Here is a 23,041-nt window from a genome sequence, read left to right on the forward strand (position 1 = left end):
GCTGCTCCCAGCTTCACGCTCCTCAAGGATGTCAACCAGTACTAAGGAGCTGAGACACAGGGGGTCTCTTGCCAGCTTGACATGCCCCTCCCACTTCCTCCTATCTCACCACTTACTACCCTCTCAGAAGTCAGGATTTCTGCCTATCAGCCTTGGACCCCACTCCATCTTAATTCATTTTTACAGCCCAATAGGATAAGGACAGAGATGCAGATACAGGAGCTGTTTGTTTGGAAAACATTTTATTAGAGTTACTGAGGCAGCAGAGAGTGATCATAGGATAGTGATCAGGTCCCACACCAGCCCCCTCTTTCAGTGGTATCAGCAGTGCTGGGTCTTGAAGGGGCTGGTCACTGGGCATCAGGAGTTGCACTCCTCAGTCCTTTCAGCTGGAGGAAGAGAGGGTACAATCAGATTGGAGACCTTGGGTATGGGAAGCCAGAGTCCTATGGAAGCCCAGAATAGGGTGGGGCCCTGGTGGAAAGGAATCTCTGCCCTGGTCTATGTTTCTGGTCTCCTCTGAGTTATAGTAGCTGTGATTTCCCTTAGCTTTGTTTGTTTGTTTTTTGTCTTGTTTTTTTAAATTTTTATTGGGGTATAGTTGATTTACAATGTTGTGTTAGTTTCAGGTGTACAGCAAAGTGCATCTGTTATACATATATATATATCCACTCTTTTTTAGATTCTTTTCCCATATAGGCCAGTACAGAGTATTGAGTAGAGTTCCCTGTGCTGTACAGTAGGTCCCTATTAGTTATCTATTTTATATCTAGTAGTGTGTATATGTTGATCCCAATCTCCCAACTTATCCCTTCCTCCCTTTACCCCCACCCCGCCCTGGTAACCATAAGTTTATTTTCTACATCTGTAACTCTCTTTCTGTTTTTTGTAGATAAGTTCACTTGTAGCCTTTTTTTCAGATTCCACATGTAAGCAATATCATATATTTGTCTTTGTCTGACTTACTTAGCTTTGATTGGAAGAAGGTTTATCCTCCTTTCACCTTCCCCCCTCTCCCACTCAGATCCTCTGCTTTTTCCCTCACCCCCAGCCTCCTTTCTCTCCTGATGCCCACCGCCTCTTACCCGAGGAAAGGCATCCCAGTTGAGGAAAGGAAGTTTCCTTTTGATAGACTGAAACAGAAAAAGAAAATGAGAGTGATGTATTACAGGTCAGGTGAACATGAATCAGTAAGCACTTGTTGAAGAGCCCTCTGTAGTCATGACAGTATCATTGTCTTATAATTACAGTAAGAATTCCTATTTCCTGAGCCTTTATTCTGTGCCGGCCTTGTACTGACTGCTTTACAGGCATGATTTCATTTGATCTTTGCAGCCATCTTTTGAGGTCGGTACTGTCATCGTCCCCACATCACCGATGAGGACACTGAGGCTCAGAGAACTGAAGACATTGCCTTGAGGGTAGGTAGCAAGCATGTGTAGAGTCAGAAACTACAGGCTCTAATTCCAGCGCTGCCACTGACTTGGCCTTCTAAGCTCAGGTAGGTCACCCAACTTAGGGCCTCATTTTCCTCCTGGAGGATGAGGGGATTCAAATAAACTCTTGACTGATTAAGGTCTTCCTTTTAAGGGATTGTCTCTGTGGTCCACGTTAGGAAAATAAGGTGTGGCCACGGCAGCCTCCCGGGAAAGCTTTCTTCAGTTGGACAGCATCCAAGCAGGACAGTTACTCCCTGCGAGAATCCAGGAAAGAACCAAAAAGGCTAGACTAGAATGTGTTGCCGTTACCCAGGCAAACAACCAGGAGAGAAGGGGCACCCACGAACTTACCTCAAAGAGGGCATGCCAGTTCAGGAATTCATCATTCTTAAAAACCTTTGCAGAGAGAGAAAGAGATGAGAAGAGGGTCAGTTCCAGGGAAGGACAGAGCTTAGGCCCTAGCCCTCTGCGAAAGGTGAAGGACCAAGTCAGCTCTGCAAGCTCTCTCCCCAGGCATCGGTCTCCTTTAGGATGTGGATATTTACGGGGGCTACACGAGAGAATTAAACTTACAGATCGCAACTTGTCAATGTTCAGGAACTGGGCGTAAAAGGCCTAGGCAAAGAGGCAGGGTGTTAAGAAAGTTACTAAGGAACATGAAGAGATAGGGCACAAACTCATAGTCAGATGGTTGGGGAAACGGTGGTTTACCTCCTCGGGTCCTGCCTCATAATTCCCAGTGGTGGTTTCTGCCTGGAAAGCAAAGGGGAGAAAGGGGCCAAATGACCACAGGATGGCAAATCCCCTTCCCCAAACCCTCTCTGCCAGCTCAGCCTCCCTCCACAGGCCAGTCCCATTCTCCACCACCGGGCCCGGTAACCCACTCTGTCCCAGTACGGCGGGCGCAGATGTCTCGCAGATGTCGCAAGAAGGGGCTGGAGAGCGGCATGCGGGAGACAGAGAAGTCAAGCCCAGGCCCGCATCCACTGCAGGCAGCAGGAGGAGAGGGTGGGGAAAGAGGACTCCTCCCAAGAAAAACGAGCTGGTGTGGTTCTGCTGCAGATTCGGGGTGTTCCTGAGACACCCAAGGCCTAGCCCGTGGAGCTGGGTGCAGGAGATTAGCAGGCAGGTGGGAGCCAAGTTTCTGAGGTGCCCTGCCTGCCTTTAGCTGATGGAGGTTGGCTGGCTTTGTGACTTGATGGCCACCAGAGTCCGGGTCTCCGTTTCCCTGCTCCAGCTGGTAACCGCCCTCCCCTCACCCCCGGACCGCGCAGTGCCTCCCGTCTGTCACCCTCCCGACGTCAGCTGCCCCTCGTTTCCTCCTTCCCACAACAGAGGTCACAAACAGGTAGCCTACAGGTTAGCCCCAAATATTTAGATCTTGTAATTTGGCTTGCTTTTTAATTTGAATTAAACCTTTTTAATTAGGAAGAATTCATAAATCGGGTTTCCATGTTCTCTTGAAAATTTTTAAACCGCGGCCACACCGGGTATGTTTTCCCACTTAGCAGCCGTCTGGTGGCATACAGACTGTCCCCTTTCAGGCTGGGCGAGTTCCCTCCACCTCCCCTGAGGCCGCACCAGCCCTCTTGCTCACCCACATCACTTGCTCTCATCCTAAGCAGTGGAGTCTGGTGACCCCTATCGGGGGCTTGCAAATCCAGCACCGACATTCTCCCCCACAGTGGGATAAGGTGCAGAGAGAGGGACCACAGTATTTTTCCTGGAGACCGGCTCCGAAGGATTCTTGCTATGGCCTAGGCTCCAGAGGTAGCAGGGTCCTTCCAGCCACCTGGGAACCATTCCCAGGGATACAAACAAGGTAAAGGTGGGGCTGAACCCCCAGGCGAGCAACCTCAGCCCCTGTCTCCTCTCAGGATGTCCAGCCTCTATGCCACTCTTTACCACCCTTTCCAGAAATATAAGCCTCTCTGCCCCTTCTCAGGAATGCATTGCCTCCTTCCTCCTTTCTTCCCTTCCTCAGATCCCCGGCTTCTCATCCAGCCTCTGGTAGCAGTCAAAGATAAGGGCCGCTTATCCAGTGACTGACTGAGGATAAAGAAATTGAGGAGGAGTACGTCAGCTAACAGGTGTAAGAGAAAGAGAACCCAGGTGATGTGCTCACCTCAGAACTGCCCAGGGCAGCCCCCTGAGCAGAGTGGAGTGCCAGGAGAGAGAGAAGAACCACAGCAGGAAGAACTGGGATCTTCATGGTATCAAGTTTGGGGTGCTCTGAGCAAGGCAAGCCTTGCCCTTTATATTCCCATGGAGGCAGATGTGAGCAGAACTGAGGTCCCCACCCCACTGACTCACCCCCAGATCATGTCGCCTGCCATCCCAGGGCTCTGGGAAGGGGAGGTGTGGACTGTTCTGCACTTACCTTGGATTTCTCAATTCACATTCTGCCCCAGGCACTCGGCAGGTGGGCCGGCAATGATGTTCTTCATACACATGGAGTTGAGATGGAGACAGGTCCGACCTGTCCCTCCAAGGGATTGGCAGTGGCACCCAAGCAACCTCTCCTCTTGTCTTTTTCTCTTTTCCTTATGTCTCTTCCTTCCTCTCTTATAATTGAGGTTTTTTTCCACTCTATCCAATTCTGTCTAAACTCCCCACACTAGCATTGGAGGCCTTCCATGCTCTGACCCCAACCCACCTTTCTAACTTTTCCTTCTTTTATTCCCTTTGCACATACCTCACTTTCTGGCCGAACTGGACTCCTTACCAAAGATACCCTTCTTTTTCCTCCTCCAAGCAGCCGCCCATGCTACCCTCTTGTGCCTAAAATGCCGTTCTCTCATCTCTTGTCTTCAGAACCCAACATTCATCTTGGATAAAGCTTCCCTGATGTCTCCCATCATCCGCCATCCCCACTCCAAACTTTTCCCTTCTCGGAATTGCCATAGCAATTCATTTGCGTCTCTCTGGTATCGTACCTAGAGTAACCTGTGTTCTTCCCTCTTAGAATATCAAGTTATTGAGGTCAGGAACTATATCTGTATATGCCCCTAGCTTAGCAGAGGTGGATTCAACCTATGCTAGATTGGATACCTTAGAATTTGATCATCCTTCCATCAACTTGTATGCTTTCTTCCTTTGGGACTGGACCTGTTATCCAGCTGCCCATCTTTTACTCTTGGGTCTTCAGGAGAGGTAACTGCCTTGAGCTAAGAAGAAAAAGAATAGAAAAACAGGTCTTATGGACTTCCCTGGTGGCACAGTGGTTGAGAATCCACCTGCCAATGCAAGGGACATGGGTTCAATCCCTGGTCCCAGAAGATTCCACGTGCTGCAGAGCAACTAAGCCCATGCACCACAACTACTGAGCCTGCGCTCTAGAGCCTGTGAGCCACAATTACTGAGCCCGTGTGCCACAACTACTGAAGCCTGTGTGCCTAGACCCTGTGCTCCACAACAAGAGAACCCCCCGCAATGAGAAGCCCACGCACCGCAACTAAGAGTAGCCCCTGTTTGCTGCAACTAGAGAAAACCCGCACACAGCAACGAAGACCCAACGCAGCCAATTAATTAATTAATTAATTTCTAAAAAATTGTTAAAAAAAAAAAAAAAAGAAAAACAGGTCTTAGAGCTACCCAGTTGGAGATGGGCTCTAGGTGCTGAACTTTGAGCGCCTACACCATTTCGTTGAGCTTATTCTGCTCCCCACCCCATTCCTCCAGCTTGGGAATTGTATCATCTCAAAGTGACAAAACATCCTCATCAAGCAGCCTTCTCCTCAAGGAGGCTCAGGTGGCCCAATCAGTTTCTGGTGTAATAGGGAGGTGCTGGAACAGAGATGGGTACTGCCAGGACAAGGCAAGACCTCATTTCAGGATGGGCTCTTTACCCCAACCTGATGCGATGCACAGAGTCAGCAGGACTGGGGAAGGAGGGCTGGATCTCATCCACCAACAATCTTCAAGAACCCCAGAAGCTGGTACTTCAATTCTCCTCCTACCTCCACACCTCAGTCCCTGACATCTTGCCCCTCTTTAGCCTCAGGGAGCCTCCTCTGTCTTTCTAACGGCCCCTCCCCCTTTGCAGAGCTACCTGAGGAGACGGTGCTTGAGGACCGCCCGCTAAGCACAGATGACCGTGTCACCGCAGATGTCATGGAAGGTTGGTGCTCTCCTGGAGTGAGAAAATGACAGATGGGTGGGTGGAGTACCTCCCAAAAAGGTTTTCTGGAGGACACAAAGTTTTATGTGTAATGAATTCTTACCAATGAATTCACAGGGACTAGAGGAGCTCATTTACCACCACTCTGTCAGCACAGGGTCAACTATGAATGAGTTGAGTTAAGAAGGAGCAGAATGAAGACTCCACCAAGAAGAGCCGGTATCGTATAATGAGGTCCAATCAGACCCGCTGGTGGAGGAGCACGCAGGCCTGGGTCATCCTGTGTGGCAGACGAGCCCGAGCCCGTCGTCTGCTGGGCTCCAGAGTTCTTTTGCAACAAACTGATTTCCCTGTGTTTTCTTTCCCACCTCCTGCCAATGCGGCTGGTAATAACCTCAGCCAACCTACTGATGGCTCACTCTGGGGCAGGCCTTGTGCCAAGTGCATGATCTCATTGAACTATCACAGTGTTTCTGTGAGGCAGGTATTACAATTATCCCCGTTCTGTAGGCTGAGGAGCCACAGCACATAGAGGTTAAACAACTCACCCAACGTCACACAGCCAGGGTGTGGCAAGGCCAGCGTATTCCAGAGCCTGCACCTGTATCGCTCCTCTGCTGTACTGTGTCCTACCAAGGGCCTCGGCCAGCCCACCCGGTGCCTGGTATGCATTAGATCCCTGCCCTGAGAGTCGGGGGGCAAGGCTGCAGTTAACCCCATTAGTCCTCTCCACCAGGCGTCCTTCCGCGGCATGCAGCCTGCACAGCCACAGGTGGTAGCTCTGAGCAGACATGCATTAATTTCAATTAACCTATGCTCTTGCCAAATGAAAACTGAGAACTAGGGCGTTAATGGTACTCAATGAGCATATGCCCCAGGGTGAAACTGTGATTGCCTCAGATCCCAGATGCCTCTATAGTATGAGCATCTTGCCACACCAAGTGTGTGTTTAAAGATAGTCCTTCCCCTCCTGCACTGTTGGTGGGAATGGAAGCTGGTGCAGCCACTATGGAAAGCAGTATGCAGGTTCCTTAAACTATTTAGAACTACCATATGACCCAGCAATTCCAGTCCTGGGCATATACCCTGAGAAAACCATAATCCAAAAAGAAATAGGTACCACAATGTTCATTGCAGCACTATTTACAATAGCCAGGACGTGGAAGCAACCTAAATGCCCATCAACAGATGAATGGATAAAGAAGACGTGGCATATATATACAATGGAATATTACTTAGCCATAAAAAGGAATAAAATTGAGTTATTTGTAGCGAGGTGGATGGACCTAGAGTCTGTCATACAGAGTAAAGTAAGCCAGAAAGAGAAAAACAAATGCTAACTCATATATATGGAATCAAAAAAAAAAATGGTACTGATGAACCCAGTGACAGGGCAAGAATAAAGATGCAGATGTAGAGAACAGACTTGAGGACACAGGGTGGGGGGCAAAGGGGAAGCTGGGACGAAGTGAGAGAGTAGCATTGACATATATACACTACCAGATGTAAAATAGATAGCTGCTGGGAAGCTGCTGCATAACACAGGGAGATCAACTTGATAATGGGTGATGACTTAGAGGGCTGGGATAGGGAGGGTGGGAGGGAGTCGTGAGAGGGAGGGGATATGTGGATATATGTATAAATATAGTTGATTCACTTTGTTGTGCAGCAGAAACTGGCACAACAGTGTAAAGCAATTATACTCCAATAAAGAGATTTAAAAAAAAATAAAATAAAATGTTATTTTAACATGTAATGAATATTAAACAATTAACGAGATCCTGCAAAAAGAAAGAAAGAAGAAAGAAAGAAGGAAAGAAAGAAAGAAAGAAAGAAAGAAAGAAAGAAAGAAAGAAAGAAAGAAAGAAAGAAAGAAAGAAAGAAAGGAAGAAAGAAAGAAAGAAAAAGAAAGAAAGTAAGTCCTCTAGTTCTTGTGTTCAAAATTCTAGTGTTTAAAGATGGGTACTTTTATACAATGCCTCTAAATACAAGCCTACTACTTCATGTGCACCACCAAAGAAATTCTGTTCTTATTCTGAGGAAAAAAGAACGGCTGTGCTAGACTTATGAATGGTTTCCATCTGGCACCTTCCTGATGGATTTTCAAGGGCAATTTTGGCTTTGCATGATATGTGCTGTAAATGCTCCTCTGGAATCTAATGTCTCTCTCGAAGTTCCCTCCCTTTCCCCATCCAAACTGCCTCAGTGAGTCTGTGTTCCCGGAGTGTCCAGTGTCCAGTGGTTGGGCAGGTGGGGGAGGAGAGGGTGGAGGCTCCTCCCTGGCAGAGGATCTCAGCAGTTCAGCTAACGGGTGGCAGGCTCATCTGCCCGGGATTCAGTGTTGGCCGCATCCCATAGGGTTAGTGGAGGCAGCAGAGCCACAGAGCCTGGCTCTGCATCACCCCAGCTCCAAGTCGGCTTGATCTCCTAGTTCCCACTCGAAAAATACCAGTAAACCCCTGTTTTCCCACAAGCCTTTGCCCACCCCGCCCCACATCTGCCAGAACTTGAGTGTGGGTAGGAGGCGAGGCCCAGCCCTGATTGCTACATTACAGACACACCTAGGGGCTGGGAGTCAGCCTCCTGGGTTCAAAGACAGATTTGACGGATTTGAAGCGATGCCCACGGGGACCTCAGGGTCTTGGTGAACATCTAGGTGAAAAGCCTAGAATCATTGGAGAGAAAGGGGGCTGGGTGTGGGCTATCAGGGGGCAGAGCCCAGGGCATCCCTGTCCCATCCTTTCCTCCCTCTGCCAGTGTTGTGGTCACACTCAAGAAAGCAGCCGCGTTGCCCAGCAGGTCTGGTTTCTTCCTTTGCCGCCCACCCTCTGCCCTGTGTACGCTTTGCTTAAACGTCTCCCAGGAAGACTTCCCGGATTGAGCCCACTTAACTCTCATCTCTCCTTTCATTCTCTAATCCCAAATACTTATTAAACAGCCATTTTGGCTCTTGGCGCTGAGGATTCGAGATGGACAGGGTACCTGTCCTGTGAAGCTTATGTTTAAGTTAAAGAGAGACAGATTATAACCTAACAAAAAAGGAGGAAACAATATCATTTCAGAGAAGAAGCTCTGTGAAGAAAATAAAACAAGGTGCTGTGATAGCAATTGGGTCGGTGTCCTTGGATAAGCTGCTTTGGGGATTTGAATTTAGACCAAAAGTCATTAAAGTTCCAACCTTCTGAAGAGCTCAGATTCCGGGGACAGGTTAACAGCGGTGTTCCTGGGGAACCTTTCCCAGCAGGTCCGGGTTGACAGGGAGGCCAGAGCCAAGTCATACTGAGCCGTGGTGAGGAGTTGGGATTTTATTTTATGACTACTGGAGTTTGTGGGGAATTCTGAGCAGGGGATCCTCCCTGGCTGCCGTGGGAGAATGGATGTTAGGGAAAAAATGAAAGTCAGAGGCTACATGAAGAGGTTACTTCAGAGGCCCCAGCAAGAGAAAGGGGCGGCCTGCCGTTTTATGAGAGTGCTTTACACCCGAGGACCTTAGCCCGCTTCAGCTTGTGCTTTCAACTTTAGAGGGTGGCTTTCAGCCCTTTGGGCCAAGAACACCCCAAGTCCAGAACCATGTTGACCGCCTCAGCTTATCCCTCAGTCCCTCAGGAATTGGCATGAGGCGACCTGAGGTCCAGCAGTTTCTCTCCCTCACCCACACTCCAGAAAGCCAGCTGTCAGGCAGCTGAAAGGACTGAGTGTCAGCCCCAGGGGTGGCCGTGCTCTCCTCCCTGTGGCTGCAAGGCGGTACTGCAAGGCCCTCCCTGCCTGGGTGAAACCCGAGATGACTGTACCCCAGGAGCCCCCGTTTAAGGACAAAAGTGAGATGAGGGGACTTCCCTGGTGGCTCAGTGGTTAAGAATCCGCCTGCCAATGCAGGGGACACAGGTTCGGTCCCTGGTCCTGGGAGAATCCACATGCCGCGGAGCAACTAAGCCCGTGAGCCACAACTACTGAGCCTGCGTGTTGCAACTACTGAAGCCCGTCCACCTAGAGCCTGTGCTCCACAACAAGAGAAGCCCGTGCACCGCAACGGAGACCCAACACAGCCAAAAATAAATAAATAAATAGTTATGTTAAAAAAGTGAGAAGAGGATACACATCAAGTTGGTTCCCCCAAGTCCATTTTGGGCCCGGCTTCTTTCAGGTATCCATCAACTGTGTGAGGTCCACCCTGTGCTAAGCCCTCGGGATAGAACAGTGATCAAAGCAGACAGGGGTTGTGCCCTCAGGGGACGTGCAATCTCTGAGGGAGTCACTTAAGCTGGCAGCGTGCTTCCTGCCCTCCTTTTATTTCCTGGGTCCCCACGAGGATGTTGAGGACGTCAGAGGTGTCAGGGAGAGGTGGGGCTCCTTAGTCTGGGCTCACTGTGTGGGCCTGGTGGGATGTCGCTCAGACTCTAACTGCAGACTCCCCTCCCCGTGCCCAGGGCCGCTCGGCTGGTGATCAGCCTGGGCTCAGCCTGCGCCCCAACCTCTGTCTGTTTCATTGGTACATTCATGGAGTAGAAGTTGCAGCATGCATGTGGGATCCAGTTCCCTGACCAGGGATCAAACCCATGCGCCCTGCATTGGGAGGGAGGAGTCTTAACCACCGCGCCACCAGGGACGTGCCGCTAGCTGCCTCTTGTCAGGACCACCCCGCCTTTTCTGTCTCGGCCCATCTTGTATACCCCTCTCAGGAGGAAGGCGAGTTACCTCCCCCTGAACCTCTCTTCCCTCCTCCCAGATCCAGGCCGTTGATGTAGAATTAAAGAACAAAATTTGCCAAAGTCTTAGGGAAACAAGATTGATGTTTTATTTCCACGGAGAAGCTCTACAGTAAGATGCACACCCTGAATTTCTATCACGGTGACTTCAGGTCACAAAATGGAGCAGGTAAAGAAATGGCTGGTATATCCGCTGAGGCAGATGGCCAAGGAGACACCACAGTGGGTGGGAGGAAATAAGGGACGGAGAGACAGGTCCCCAACCTAGAAAAAGCAGCTGTCAACACCCAGACCAAGAGCTGGGGGAGGGGCACAGTCCGGTTCCTTGATGACTGACAGGTTTCAGGTCCTCAGTGGCGTCTGGAAGTGATTTTCTAGAAGAGGGGAAGAGAGAGGATGGTAGAACATGGCCCCTCCTAGAGCTGCTGGAGCCAGGCATGCTCTCACGCAGCTTCTGCGCCCACAGTTCCCTCGTGTCCCGCCTACGTCATCTGCGGTCCCCTCACGTTGGCTCCTCCCTAAAACAAACGTTACCGCTTCCCCACCTGCGACTCACGTCTTCCTGCCTCTGAACCTTTACACCTGAAAGGCTCACCTCTCTGTAGCCGCCCCCACCCCACCCCACCCCGGTACAATTCCTATCCCGGTCCTGCTCCTTCACCTAGCCTCCTCGAAGCTGTCCCTGCCTGGCCCCGCCTCTGTCAGGCCACCACCCGCCACTCAGAGGGTGCGTTCCAAGAGTTCTAGGTCATTTTCTCATGACTCTTTCTCCACACCCCACACCGGGGTCTCCTCCTCAACACCTTCGGCGCCTCCACCCAGAGCAAAGGGCATGCCAAGCCCCCAGCCCTGCCCCGGGCGACGGTGCCTCAGCTCCTGGCCACAGCCTTTCGCCCTCACTCTGACACTCACCTACCAAAACTTCACCCACCGCAGCAGGTCAGGTCCCACCCGCGAAGCCTGCAGGACCAGGAGAACGTCTGAGCGGATGGCGCACCCACCCCCGCACATCCTCTGGCCTCAGACCCCTTCTCTCGCCAGTCGGATTTTTCTGCCCCAGTACTTACCGAGGAAGAAGCTGTGACTCCCGCCTGTAAAGAGAAGATCAGAGGAGGTGAGGTGAGGGCCTCAGTGACCTCCCTGTGCTCAGCCATGTCCTCAGGGCTCAGAAAGGGCCCCTGGCGGGGGCAGGCTCACACCAGGATCATCCCAAAAGTCCTTTGATCTGATTGTGGCCCTTCAGCCACAGCAGATTTCTCATCCTGATTGCATTTTACCCAAGATGATATCGAATGTGGTCCCCGAGCACACACGGGCCAAGGGGAGTGAAAAGAGGTAGGTCTCCCTCCGCCTGCTTGGGGGATAGAAATTGGCCACAAGTGATGGGCGAAGTGGATCTCCACAGGTAGTGTTAAGAGCATCTTCACCTCCTTTCAGTCAGCAGATAGTTTCTGATCTCTCAGTAGAAGTCCTCTCCCCCAGGGCAGGGGATTTATTATTCTGAGAGATGGAGGGAAATATCTCCTGTTTGCTGTTTTTGTTTTTGTTTTTGTTTTTAAACCAGCCTAATTAGTATTTAGTAATTCATTTACTGAATTTAGAAGATTGTTTTCTTTGTACTGGAATAAAACAAATTCCTCATTTTTTTTCCTGTTATTTCCTTTGTGAATGGAAGCATTTATTTTCCCACCAACCAAGAGTTTCTGGGCTAGGATCCTCTCCCCCAGAAAGTTCAGCAGTTAAAGAGGTAGAGAGTAGACACTGCAAAGGAAGCCTGTCTTGTCTGCTTCGCCGCATGTCGTGTGATTTTTTTTGGAGTCTTGTATTGCTCATTGAGAAGATCTTGGGTCCCAGTTTTCTCCGAGGCATGTGATGAAACCACTGCTCCCCTGTAACCTATCCTGAGTGGGCGGCTGTGAACCTTCTACTCTTCTCTTCCAAACTGCTCTCAGGGAGCCAGGGTCTCCCTGCACAGGAGTGAGGAGACATGACTATCAAAGTGAACAGGGGACTTCCATGGTGGCACAGTGGTTAAGACTCTGTGCTCCCAATGCAGGGGGCCCAGGTTCAATCCCTGGTCAGGGAACTATTTCACACATGCATGCTGTGACTAAGAGTTCACATGCCACAATTAAGGAGCCCACATGCCACAAGTAAGGAGCCCACCTGCCACAACTAAGACCCAGAGCAACCAAATAAACAAATATTTTTTTAAAAAAACCCAAAACCAAAACAAAACAACAACAACAAAGTTGAGAACTCAGCCTCAGCTAACCAACATAGGGGACCTCGGCAGGGAAAGCCTCCCCTGTCACCCCCATGCAGACCCCAGTGGGAGTCAGGGCAGTTGTAAGTCTTACCTTAGTGGGGTACTTGACTGAGTACTGCTTCCCAACGACCGTAGGGTATAACTGGTTATAACTATCCTGCAGAAGGAAGCAGGGGGGCGGTGGGCAGGGGAGCAGGACGGGGGGGGGAGGCATTTTGCTCCCACCTCCCTGCTCTAGCTGGACCTTTCTCAAAGCCCCTGCTTCCTCCCCTCCATGTGTCATGGGTTTTCTTCTACAGAATCTCCTTCAGCCAGAGCTCACGCCCTCACCTCACTTTACGGTCCTGGCCCAGATGGCCCTGCCTCCCCTGTTCCTCCCTACCTCTCCCAATTCCTCAAGGGTCCCTGGGGAGGGGAGGGGAGGAAACCAAGGAAAGAAGTGAAGTCTGAATCGGGGGGCAGGTGGCAGTCATCTTACCTTAGGAGTTACAGCTGCCACATCTTCCAATCCTGCACCAGGCTGAGAAAATTACAGAACGGGGCATGAGGAGAGAGAATGTGAGATTGGCTAGACCCAGGAGCAAGACGGAGAGGAACCAAGGGCCTTCCAGGGCATTCCGAGGGAGAGACTCACCACCGGAGTAGCACCACCTGCCCTCTTGTGGAGCGATGACACATTCGGGCCCTGGAAAGGAGAAGGAGCCACGGTAAGGATGGCGCCATGGTCCTTCAGGCCTTGCCAGACTCTCAGGGCTCCAGCATCCCACGGCCCAGGCTCTGCCCTCCTTTTGGAAGTGCAGCATCCCACCCAGCCCATCCCACCCCCACAGTGGTCTGTGATAAGTGCTGATTATAGAGAAGGCGGTGAGCCTGGAGGAAACTGATGGCCCAGATAGATATGGGACAGATTTCCACACTCAGCATTGGGCAGCCAGGGTAGGGAACGGGTTTGTCAACACCTCCACCACCCAGGCACCTGGAGCTGGAGCTAGAATAACAAACGAGCGGTACCCACACAAGCTCCCAGGGTGGAGCTGGGTACCTCAGTCCCAGCCCGCCTTTTGCCTGCAACAAAACCTGCTCCCCTCACAGGACTTTTAATCCCTGTTCCCAAATGCTGTTTTCTACAGGGTCCTTAGAAGGATGGGCTGTTATCCACAAAGGCAAAGTGAAGTATGTTAGGTGAGCTTTGGGTCAAAGGAGAGAAAGAAAGGGGAGAAGTACAAGAAAGCGGATGGAGCCCTTAAGAAGCACTGCAGAAGCTCTGGCCACTTCCCCTCCCCCATCAAGGCAAGGGGGAAATCTCCGCAGTAGGAGAGAAGTTTAGTTCCTGCCATCATCACCTCTCTACTAGGAACACACACACACACACACACACACACACACACACACACACACACACACACACACTCAGGGTCAGAATGTTCTTCCCAAGTCTAGCTTAACTCTCCACATCATCCACACCTGACATTGAATTCTAACGCCACTTTTCGCCCTAACACCACAGGTGCAAACTTGTGGACTGCAGGCCTCCAGACATTTTTTGCTTGGTCCACGTGTTTAAATTAAATCAGTTGCGAACAGTCGAAAACCAGATTTCTAGCTTTTCTTGATAAATCAGACAATGTGGCCCCATCTGTCCAGCCTCACGTGCCCGGCCCACGTGCACGAGTGGGCAGCCCTTGCCTCCGTGCCCAAGGGCACTGATTCCCAAAGGCTACTGGCCACGCGGAATCGAGGTGTGCGCTTCAACGGGACCCAGAGGCCTGGCCCATCCCTCCCAGAACCCAGATAATCAGACCCCGGGCACCTGCCTGCACTTGACCACGACCCTCCCTGCTCCCTCTATACATACCGCCCTCCCGCTGCTCTTCAGCTTTCCTCCAGTGACCCCTTTCCAGCTCTGAGAGTTGGCCCCAGCCCCAGGTCGCTCCCTCTTCCCCTACCTCGTGGTCCCCCGCACCTGCTCACCCTGTGGTACCCACCCAGCTGTGGCTTTCCCCGAGCCAGGCCACACCCAGCAGATACAGCAGCAGAGCAGGGACAGCGGCCGGCTTCGTGATCTTGTACCTGTGGAGGCCCCAACCCTCCACCTCGGCTTTTATCTAGGGGGGACCTCCCACCTGGCTCCTTCTTCAGTGACTCGCAGCTTCCCTCTCCCACCCCACCTCCACTCAACACTGCACAAAGGGAGGACTGTGCGAATGCAGGGAGGCACCCTCCCTCAGCAGCGAGGGTAAGGAACTGGAGCAGAATCTGTAAGCCACTGCCCAGGGCCCAGAACCCCAAGTCCGCAGAGCTGAGCTTCCTGATCCCGAGACGACGGGTTCTACCATGCTTACCTCAATAATCGCTCTCCAGTTGAAGAAAGGAGTGTTGTGTTTGAAATCCTGGAGGGAGAAGGAGAGATTGAGCGGGCCACAAGGAAAGAGAATTCCAAGGATGGAGGGTGGCAGCTGGTTGGGAAAGTTTCAAGATCACGTGCAAGAATGGGCTTTGGCACCTGGGTGTAATTTGGGATTTGACGAAGATAAGCCTGCAGGAGACTGAAGGTGTTCACATTTCTGATGGTATTGGTGAGAAGACTGGGTGAGATGACTCATCTCAAAAGTGGGGGGGGGGGGCGGATTTTGTGACATGCAGGCTGGATGGAGGGGCAGCTGCCTTGAGGGAGGGAGGGGAAGGGGACAGGATGACCAGGATCCCCAGTTCTTCAAAGAGGGAAAATTCTCCTACCTCCCAGAGTCGACTGAAGTAGAGGAGCGCCCGTGTGCTGGGGCGAGGAACTTGGCCCTGTGGATGAAATTGGGAAGCAGATGAGCAGGGAGCCTGAGCGCCTGTCCACCCGAGCCCCTGCTCCTGGGACCCCCGTTCCTCGGCCCACAGAATTCATTGTGACTAAGATCTGGGGGGCGCTGGGTGTCTTTCGGGACACCAGAAAACTGTGTCTGGAAACAGGGAGATAGAAGCTAGGTCTCTGGAGTCACATACACAGCACATGACAGCACTCTTCTCTAGTCCAGTTTCCCCTCAGCCTCAGGCAGAACACAACTGTAGCAAAACCTCAGGACCAAGACGCGCCCCTGACCTTCCCACCTTTCCACCTGCCATGCCACCTCCGTATATCTCCCAAAGCTGTGGAAGTCTCCCCTTCCAACCCCCACCCCCCGCCCCGGAACAACAGTGGAGACGTCAGAAAGGAGCGGAGACCAGGAGTGTGGGACAGCGAAGATTTATTTCTAAGGACAAGGGTTGAGATTAGTGGGGAGATAATGGTGTTTTAAGAATGGGTGGGAGCTCCCATCCATCTGGTAGCTCTGTGTCTGGAGGTCACTGGATGTGGAAACTCCTCTGGTCCTGGGCAAAGAAATAGGTTCAGAGGGGGAACTTAAGGACTAGGAATTCAGGGACTAGTGGACCAAGGCAAGGGCAGATTGGACCCCTGCTCCGGAAATCTGCAGGGACTTTTTGCCCACAGCGGTCATCCAGTCAAATCCAGATAGCCCATCCTGGGCTTGGAAACCCCCATACTCGCCAGGAACATTTGGTTCCCTGTCCTTACTCCTCACTCTGGCTGAAGTCCTCAGCTCCCTCATTGCCCCTCCCCCCGCTGTGAAGGAGCCGGGGACTCTCCATCCTCTTCTCTGCCCATCTCTGTCCTGCCCCTCTCCTAGGAGATCCGATCCCCAGGGCAGCCACCCCAAATGAATCCTGCCTGACTGCAAGCACTCCCCTTACTGCCCCCCTAGATGTGCAACGTTCGGCTGTCGGTCCTGGCCCTCTGGGAAGCATCTGCGTGTGCCCTGGTTATCCCATCAGACCCTCAGTGCCCTATGCTCAGGGGCCTGGTCTCCCCGTGGTCCACGGTAAGGAGTCTCACCCCTACCAGAGACAGTTTCCTAAGAAACAGAAACAGTCTATTTTGTTCATTTTGTACATCCAAAACAGGACTCTGCTGTAGCTGGGAGCTTCTGCATCTCCTGTCTTTCACTCCCCATCTTATTCCCAGAAGGTAACTTTCCGGAGGTTGGGACTGTCTCTTTGCCTCCCCACCTACCACCACCCACCTCCATCACAAGTTTTGGAGGAAAGGGATCCTCGTCTGCCTTCTTTCACGTGAAAGGTCAGAAACTACACTGCTCACAGGAGCCAGTCAGGTGGCTGGAAGGGCTGTGATGGGCAGGAGGAGTCTGGCCTCTGGACAACAAGCCCCCGTGGCAAGAAGCAGCTGCCTCTCGGCTCTAGGCTCTCATAGGCCATAGAAAGAGGGGCCCGGTGTTGCCATATTGTTTTTTAAAAATTAATCAATCAGTGGACCGCCGATGGCAGCTTCTGCCTTTGGTATTTGGATCGTTTGTCCTTCACCCTTTCTTCCTGTCCACCCCCTCTGCTCTGGAGGTACATCTGCTATTCTGGTGTCAGGGTTTCCCCTGCAGGAGGAAGGAGTGGGCAGGGAGGAGGAAGAAGCGGGTTCCGGGTCCCAAGCATCTCCTAAGATTCCATACAGGCAGGGCCCAGACAGATGACACCATCAGGGTCTTTACTTCCTTTTCCGTCCTCTCTCAGCATAAGTCCTCAGGTGGCCTTTTAGCTTCACCTGATAATTTTGTCCATCCCTTATCTCTGCCTCTGCTTCCTCCCTGGTTCCTGAGGATTAGGCCTACTTACTCTCCCCTTAACCTTCTGTGTCAAAGGGGAAACTACCGTTCAGAACTGTTCAGGTCTGCATGTTGAGACATGAAAGAGGCCCATGCCCTCTTCATCCTCATTCCCAGCTATTTTCAAATTCCCCCTCTCTTTTCAGAGCTCTGCTGTCCTTCCTTCTTGTTTTTAGCTTTTTTTTTTAAGCATTGGTTGAAATGTTCTCTTAGTGACCACCACCATCGTTCGCTGGCTCACCAAGCAGAGTTTACCTCTCTTCTCTTTATCCTTCTCCCACAAAGATCAGAGTGACACGGCCTTCCAGCCCTTACCTTGCTGATGGCATCCCAGTTAATGAAAACCAGCTTGGATTTTAAATTCTGCAGAGAAAAAAAAAAAAAAAAAAGAATGGCCACATTGGATCATAGTGTAATTGGTTCAAGGCCTCAGGACACGAGAGGTCAAGGGCCACTGCTGACAGTTATCATAGAAAGAAGACTTCAGCCTGTAGGACCAAGAGACAAAGGTTTGGCTTTCCAAAGCAGACTGAGCAGAGCACTCTCGCCGAACTCACCTTCCAGAAAGTGTCGAAGTTGAAGACCTCAGTAGACATCTCAGGGTTCTAAGGGACCAATGAGAAATGGGATGAGAGTAAGTACCCACTGTGTGAGCACGAGGCAGTGGCAGGAGACGTGGGGGGCAGGGGGGTGGGAAGGCAGGGGTTGCCTGACACCACGGTCCTGGCCCGAGGAGGAGTGATGTCATCACTCACCGGGGTGGTGGTTCTACTGACAGCTTCACTTCTTCCACTGGACCCTTGTCCCTGGGTAGGGAACATGGAACTGATGTTCAAGGCTTATACATCCTGTCTTCCATGCCACCTGTCATCAGGCTCCTGGCCCACTCTTCTCCGCCTTTATACTGTGTACTGTATGTAAAGCCACCCTCCCCTCTTCTTTACACAGCACCTAAGAGCCCCACCTCCAGAAAGCTTTCCTGGATTGACTGGCTCCTTGCTCCCCAGAATAACCCTCTCTATATTCTTGCTCCCCGCCATGCCCTGTCCCCCAGACACCGCTAGTAGCCAATATGTAATTCCACGGTGCGCAGGGCACTGTGCCTCAGCCCGCCACTTTCCCATGTGAAGATGCCTCTGCTTTACATATGGGAAAACTGAAACGTGGAGCTGTCCAGCAGCTTTTCTGAGCGTCTGTCTCCGTGTCAGACTCCAGTGTCGGGACTCTGAACCACCTTGGTGTGATTACGATGCAGAAAGCTCTGCTGTAACTGAGAGGGGTTGAACAAGTTAGGCTTTGCTGTCCCCGTTTTACCCACAAGAAAGCCCGGGCTCAGAGAGGTCAACTGACTTGCCTGGAGACGCCCAGATGACAGGCGATACAGCTGGCGTTTGAACCCCCAATCTTCTGAATCAAAGTTCACTGCCTTTCCACTTGTCAATCCTGTTTTCTTAAATATGGTTTTTAAAAATATCCCCTTGACTATTCTTCTGCTGTTTTCGTCTGTTTTTCCACCTCACTACATATTGAAGACTTGGGTATGTATAACGCTAGAAACAGTGATTCCTGTGGACCTTAGCGCAACACTTCCTCTGTCAGCTCGGCAGGTGCTGACCAAGAGCCAAATTTCCAGAATAACTAGGAGGGAAATGTAAGCTGTCAAAACACTGTTTCAAAACTCCTGCAACAAGGTCACCGAATTCTGTTCACTGAACGGGGACAGGACATTTGAAACAATCATGTTTCTAAAAAGACTGGCTTTCACACGATTTTTCACAGCCCCATCTGTGGCATAGAGTGAGGTATATCATGTAAGGACCTGCAATTAATGATTAGTTCAGAGCTTGTTAGTCTTTTTAGGAGCACGCAGGTGGTTTCTTTCCACTAGGTTGTACATTTCCCACAGCGGGGGTTGGGACCGGAGACCAGCGTTAGGAGGGGGGCCGAGCGGAGCTGAACTGGGGAGGGGCACAGCCGCAGTGATGAACTGTGGTCACTGCAAGTTCGGCTCTCACCTGACCCCCAGTTCCCCGGGACACGGGGTCTCTACCGCGTGAGTTGTCACACTGTGGGAGAGAGAAAGAGAAGACTCTCAGTCCCCACCCAGACACCTACTCCAGCCCCAGGTTGCAGCATTTCAACCCCGAGGGTGGCCCTGGTCCTCCGCCCCAGCGGCAGTCCGCCCATTCCCCGCCCAGCTGTCCTCTCCCATCAACCCCCCACCCCTCCTCTTGTTTTCCTTCCCACGGTTTCGGGGCAGATCTGCGCAGGCGCGCGCTGAGCAGCCACTCACCTCGGGGTTCATTTCGATAGCACTTCCACAGGCTGTACCCGGGGAGGAGCCGGGCTTGTGTACCTCCAAGGGAAAACAAGAGTCCATGTGGGGTCTTAAAAGGATTTGGAAGGCCCCAAATAGCTCCCCAAATAGCAATTCATCCCATAATAGGATGAACATCATACTATTATGAAATTTTTAACGCCCCTCCCCGACTTCCATGCTGTCCCATCTTTAGCCGCTCAGTCACTGAGGGAAGTTATTCAGAGCACAGAGAAGGCCAGGTGTGGCCAAGTGTATCTGGACATGTGGGGTAATTGGGGAATTCTGAGCTGTTGCCCTCCACCCACACCCCCACCCCCTCATGCCAGGGGTGGAAAAGCCACTAGAGCCCAACTTCCCAAGAGCCAGTGACCTTGGCACCTGAGGGCTCCTTCTGCCCTCCTCCTGCCTCTCCTCACCCCTCACCCTCTCCTGGAACCTAGAAAGGGGAAGGGACCCTTAGAAACCTTACCTGGGAGTAGCCGCCTTGATCAAAATTTATAGTTTTGTAAGGGTTGGTCATGGGTGCCAGGAAAAGCAGTTAGTAGAGGGAGCAGTAGATTAAAGCAGCTACGGCACCTGGCTTGTTCTTGCCTGAGACCTTTCCCAGACCCCCAAGGAAGCCAGCTGTGCCCTCACTGCAGGCCCGCAGATGGGAGCTCCACCCTGATCTGGCTGCCAGGTCGTGGTCCCCTCCTGGCCCTCTCACCCCTCATGTGGGGACATTGTATTAGCATCTACACTGCAGCTCTGTAACTGTCCTTACGTCTCCATGTGCGGTCCTGCCCGCGTCCTCCTGGGAGCTTCCCAAACAACTGTCATGTTTCCCTGTGCCCACTTCTCTTGCTCCATCCACCACCCCAGCTCTAGTCAGATGTGCTGAGTGGACACACCTGCAGGAATAGAGGTTAGACAGGAGACACAGCCTCCCCGGGATCACGGAGTGGACAACGAGAGGCTAGAGTGAGCACAGGAGGTAGGGCACCTACAAGCAACACTGCCTGGTGGATCTGGGAAGGTGGGGAGCAGAAGCTCAGGGAGCCCAGGATGACAACTCCAGTGACGCCACCAACCCCGGCACTGGCCGCTTTCAGGAAGACCTTGGAGTGGGTCTCCTCAGCAGGGACCACCAGGGGCCCCGTCTCTACCTTCAGCAAAGGAGCAGAACTTACCCAGCTGGGCCCAGAACTGCTATTGCTGCTGCCAGCACTGCTGCCGTCTCGGTTGTCACCGCTGCCGCTGCCGCCACCGGTGCCGCTGCCACCAGTGCTGCTGCCACCGTTGTCACCACTGCCGCTGCCGCCACCGGTGCTGCCGCCACCAGTGCTGCCGCCACTGTTGTCACCACTGCCGCTGCCGCCACCACTGCTGCCGCCACCAGTGCTGCCGCCACTGTTGTCACCACTGCCGCTGCTGCCACTGGTGCTGCCGCCACCAATGCTGCCGCCACTGTTGTCACCACTGCCACTGCTGCCACCGGTGCTGCCGCCACCAATGCTGCCGCCACTGTTGTCACCACTGCCACTGCTGCCACCGGTGCTGCCGCCACCAATGCTGCCACCACTGTTGTCACCACTGCCACTGCTGCCACCGGTGCTGCCGCCACCAATGCTGCCACCACTGTTGTCACCACTGCCACTGCTGCCACCACTGCTGCCGCCACCAGTGCTGCCGCCACTGTTGTCACCACTGCCACTGCTGCCACCGGTGCTGCCGCCACCAATGCTGCCGCCACTGTTGTCACCACTGCCGCTGCCGCCACCGGTGCTGCCACCACCAGTGCTGCTGCCACCGTTGTCACCACTGCCGCTGCCGCCACCACTGCTGCCACCACCAGTGCTGCTGCCACCGCTGCCGCCACCGCTGCCGCCACTACTGCTGCTTCCCTGGGGGTCAGGAAGACACCAGAGTGAGGTCTGAAGATGAGGACACAGAGATCGCGTTCCTCCCTCCCCCACCTCCCTTGCTGAGGAGTATTTCCCGCCCGTTCTGAGGGGAGCAGAGTTTCTGCAGGATGCCTCAGGCTGCCCTGTCCTCGTGTCCCAAAGTTGCTGGAGCTCCCACCTGAGCCAGATGGTGGGTGGTTGGTGCACCGCGTAGGGAAGGGGATGGGTGAGTTTCGAGACCTCAGTCAAAGCCAGCCCCACAGGCCAGGCTCTCCTGCTTCCTTGGCTTGGCTTTCTTTCCCAACACATCTCTCCCCGACGTCTCACTCTTCCAAGCCTCCTCCCCACGCCCCTCTCTCCTCTGTCCAATCTGCCACTTCCCTCTCCCACTTTCTATCACACGCATCCAGACACCTCTTCGTCTCCATACTCTTCCTCTTACCTCTGCATTTGGGTTGTTGCTGCCTCTCACTGAGTCGTAACCAGGTTGGGCCACAGGTCCCTGCAGGGAGGGGGAGACTGAGCATGGGATCAGGAAGGACACAGGGGAGGCGCCGAGAGTGTGGGCTTGAAGGGAGGGAGGTGGCAGGCATCAGGGCCAGGGTGGTTCCTTTTTCTGAGTGTTGGTCTCCCCATGGCCTCTGTAGACTCTGTAGACTATCAGGAGTCTCCCTGATAGTTGGCTCCAAAGCGGCCGGAGCCTCCAGTGTGCACATGGTCCCAGGAAGTCCCTGTACCTCCAGGATTGCCCAGAGAGTCAGAGATGCCATGGCCTGCAGAGGGAGGCTGGCCATTGGCTCCCTGCAAGAGCAGCATGGCTGCACTGAGTGTGTGACCACCTCACTCTGGGATGGGGTAAGACAGGCAGAGCAACTCAGCAAGCAGCCGGAGCAGGACACAGGGAGAAGCAGGTGGAGAGAGACCCCAGGGTGGTGGAGAAGGGATGCCTGACGTGGAAGGAAACTGGCCCAGACAGCCGCCAATAAGTGAGCCATTCCTCCTTTCGGCTGCTTCCCAGGACTCTCAACCCAGCTGCCCGCAGCCTCCCATCTCCACCAGCTTCCAGCCACTCACCAAAGCACCGGGCATCTCCTGGCGGGAGCTGTGGGCAGTATCCACCCCATGTCGAACGATGTCCTCAGGCTGCCTGCCAGCCTCACTGCCAGTGTTTCCAAGCTCATGGGCCGCTTCCTCAACCCCATGGGTGAGAGCATCGCCCTCCCCGGCTCTGGGCCCGACGGCATCTCCCATCCCATGTCCAGTGGCCTCCCCGGCCCCTGCTCCGGCACTCTCCCTTCTACTCAGCAGTGGGCCAGCCTCCCCACTGCCCAGGCACAGGACCAGCAGGAAGCAGGCCAGAGACCCCTGTAGCTTCATCCCTGCCTCACTCCTTCTCTCCTGAGTGTCTTCTTCCCACCCAAGTTTACCTCCTTGCCCTTTCTCTTCCCCTGCGTCTGCGTGCCCTCCTCCCTTCTCTCCCTCCTGACTTCTCGTTCTCCCTCCTGCTAGGTCTGCAGCCTTCTCTCTCCTTCCCAGATGTCCCTGTCCTTTCAGAGTCCTCCTCCCCGCTGCCACTCCTTATACTGTAGCTTGGGAGAAGGCGGCAGGGCTGGGCAGCCCAGAGCCCCACCCCACCAGTGACTCAG

General features: G+C 53.0%; 2 protein-coding genes and 1 long non-coding RNA gene across 16 annotated transcripts; 1 reads left to right on the forward strand and 2 right to left on the reverse strand.

Annotated features, from left to right (window-relative positions):
* Positions 1–225: 225 nt before the first annotated feature.
* On the reverse strand, positions 226–3,713 carry KRTDAP (keratinocyte differentiation associated protein). 2 transcript variants are annotated; one of them, XM_057712598.1, is made up of 6 exons: positions 3,565–3,712; positions 2,151–2,192; positions 2,013–2,054; positions 1,791–1,835; positions 1,086–1,133; positions 226–389 (listed from the first exon to the last, which is right to left on the reverse strand). In XM_057712598.1, exons 1-6 carry the CDS (start codon positions 3,649–3,651, stop codon positions 351–353), a joined length of 303 nt encoding a protein of 100 aa, XP_057568581.1. In that variant the 5' UTR covers positions 3,652–3,712; the 3' UTR covers positions 226–350. The 2 variants fall into 2 exon arrangements, with proteins under 2 accessions (XP_057568581.1, XP_057568582.1); XM_057712599.1 differs by lacking the exon at positions 2,013–2,054 and having other exon boundaries at positions 3,565–3,713.
* A 1,325-nt stretch (positions 3,714–5,038) lies between these two features.
* On the forward strand, positions 5,039–7,135 carry LOC130838887 (uncharacterized). The gene is made up of 3 exons (XR_009049734.1): positions 5,039–5,377; positions 5,485–5,559; positions 5,677–7,135. It is a non-coding gene; the product is annotated as an uncharacterized LOC130838887 (long non-coding RNA).
* A 3,196-nt stretch (positions 7,136–10,331) lies between these two features.
* On the reverse strand, positions 10,332–22,967 carry DMKN (dermokine). 13 transcript variants are annotated; one of them, XM_057712438.1, is made up of 17 exons: positions 22,470–22,966; positions 21,838–21,897; positions 21,360–21,395; positions 20,682–21,161; positions 19,486–19,548; positions 19,208–19,258; positions 17,948–17,998; positions 17,750–17,797; positions 17,508–17,555; positions 15,271–15,327; positions 14,877–14,924; positions 13,169–13,219; positions 13,013–13,054; positions 12,626–12,691; positions 11,333–11,356; positions 11,178–11,225; positions 10,332–10,639 (listed from the first exon to the last, which is right to left on the reverse strand). In XM_057712438.1, exons 1-16 carry the CDS (start codon positions 22,770–22,772, stop codon positions 11,178–11,180), a joined length of 1,476 nt encoding a protein of 491 aa, XP_057568421.1. In that variant the 5' UTR covers positions 22,773–22,966; the 3' UTR covers positions 10,332–10,639. The 13 variants fall into 13 exon arrangements, with proteins under 13 accessions (XP_057568421.1, XP_057568418.1, XP_057568423.1 ...); XM_057712435.1 differs by having other exon boundaries at positions 20,682–20,762; positions 20,862–21,395; XM_057712440.1 differs by lacking the exon at positions 21,838–21,897.
* Positions 22,968–23,041: the final 74 nt, after the last annotated feature.

The sequence above is a fragment of the Hippopotamus amphibius genome, chromosome 16 (assembly GCF_030028045.1).
Source record: "Hippopotamus amphibius kiboko isolate mHipAmp2 chromosome 16, mHipAmp2.hap2, whole genome shotgun sequence".
Classification (NCBI taxonomy): domain Eukaryota; kingdom Metazoa; phylum Chordata; class Mammalia; order Artiodactyla; family Hippopotamidae; genus Hippopotamus; species Hippopotamus amphibius.

Coding starts and splice junctions, on each gene's coding strand:
- DMKN (XM_057712430.1), bottom strand. CDS start 22,772: ATGAAGCTACAGGGGTCTCTGGCCTGCTTCCTGCTGGTCCTGTGCCTG. Junction 17,999..19,207: donor CCCGGGGAACTGGGGGTCAG/GTGAGAGCCGAA, acceptor TTCCCTACCCAG/GGACAAGGGTCCAGTGGAAG. Junction 14,925..15,270: donor ACTTCAGTCGACTCTGGGAG/GTAGGAGAATTT, acceptor TTCTCCCTCCAG/GATTTCAAACACAACACTCC.
- KRTDAP (XM_057712598.1), bottom strand. CDS start 3,651: ATGAAGATCCCAGTTCTTCCTGCTGTGGTTCTTCTCTCTCTCCTGGCA. Junction 1,134..1,790: donor ACTGGCATGCCCTCTTTGAG/GTAAGTTCGTGG, acceptor TTTCTGTTTCAG/TCTATCAAAAGGAAACTTCC. Junction 390..1,085: donor ACTGGGATGCCTTTCCTCGG/GTAAGAGGCGGT, acceptor CTCTTCCTCCAG/CTGAAAGGACTGAGGAGTGC.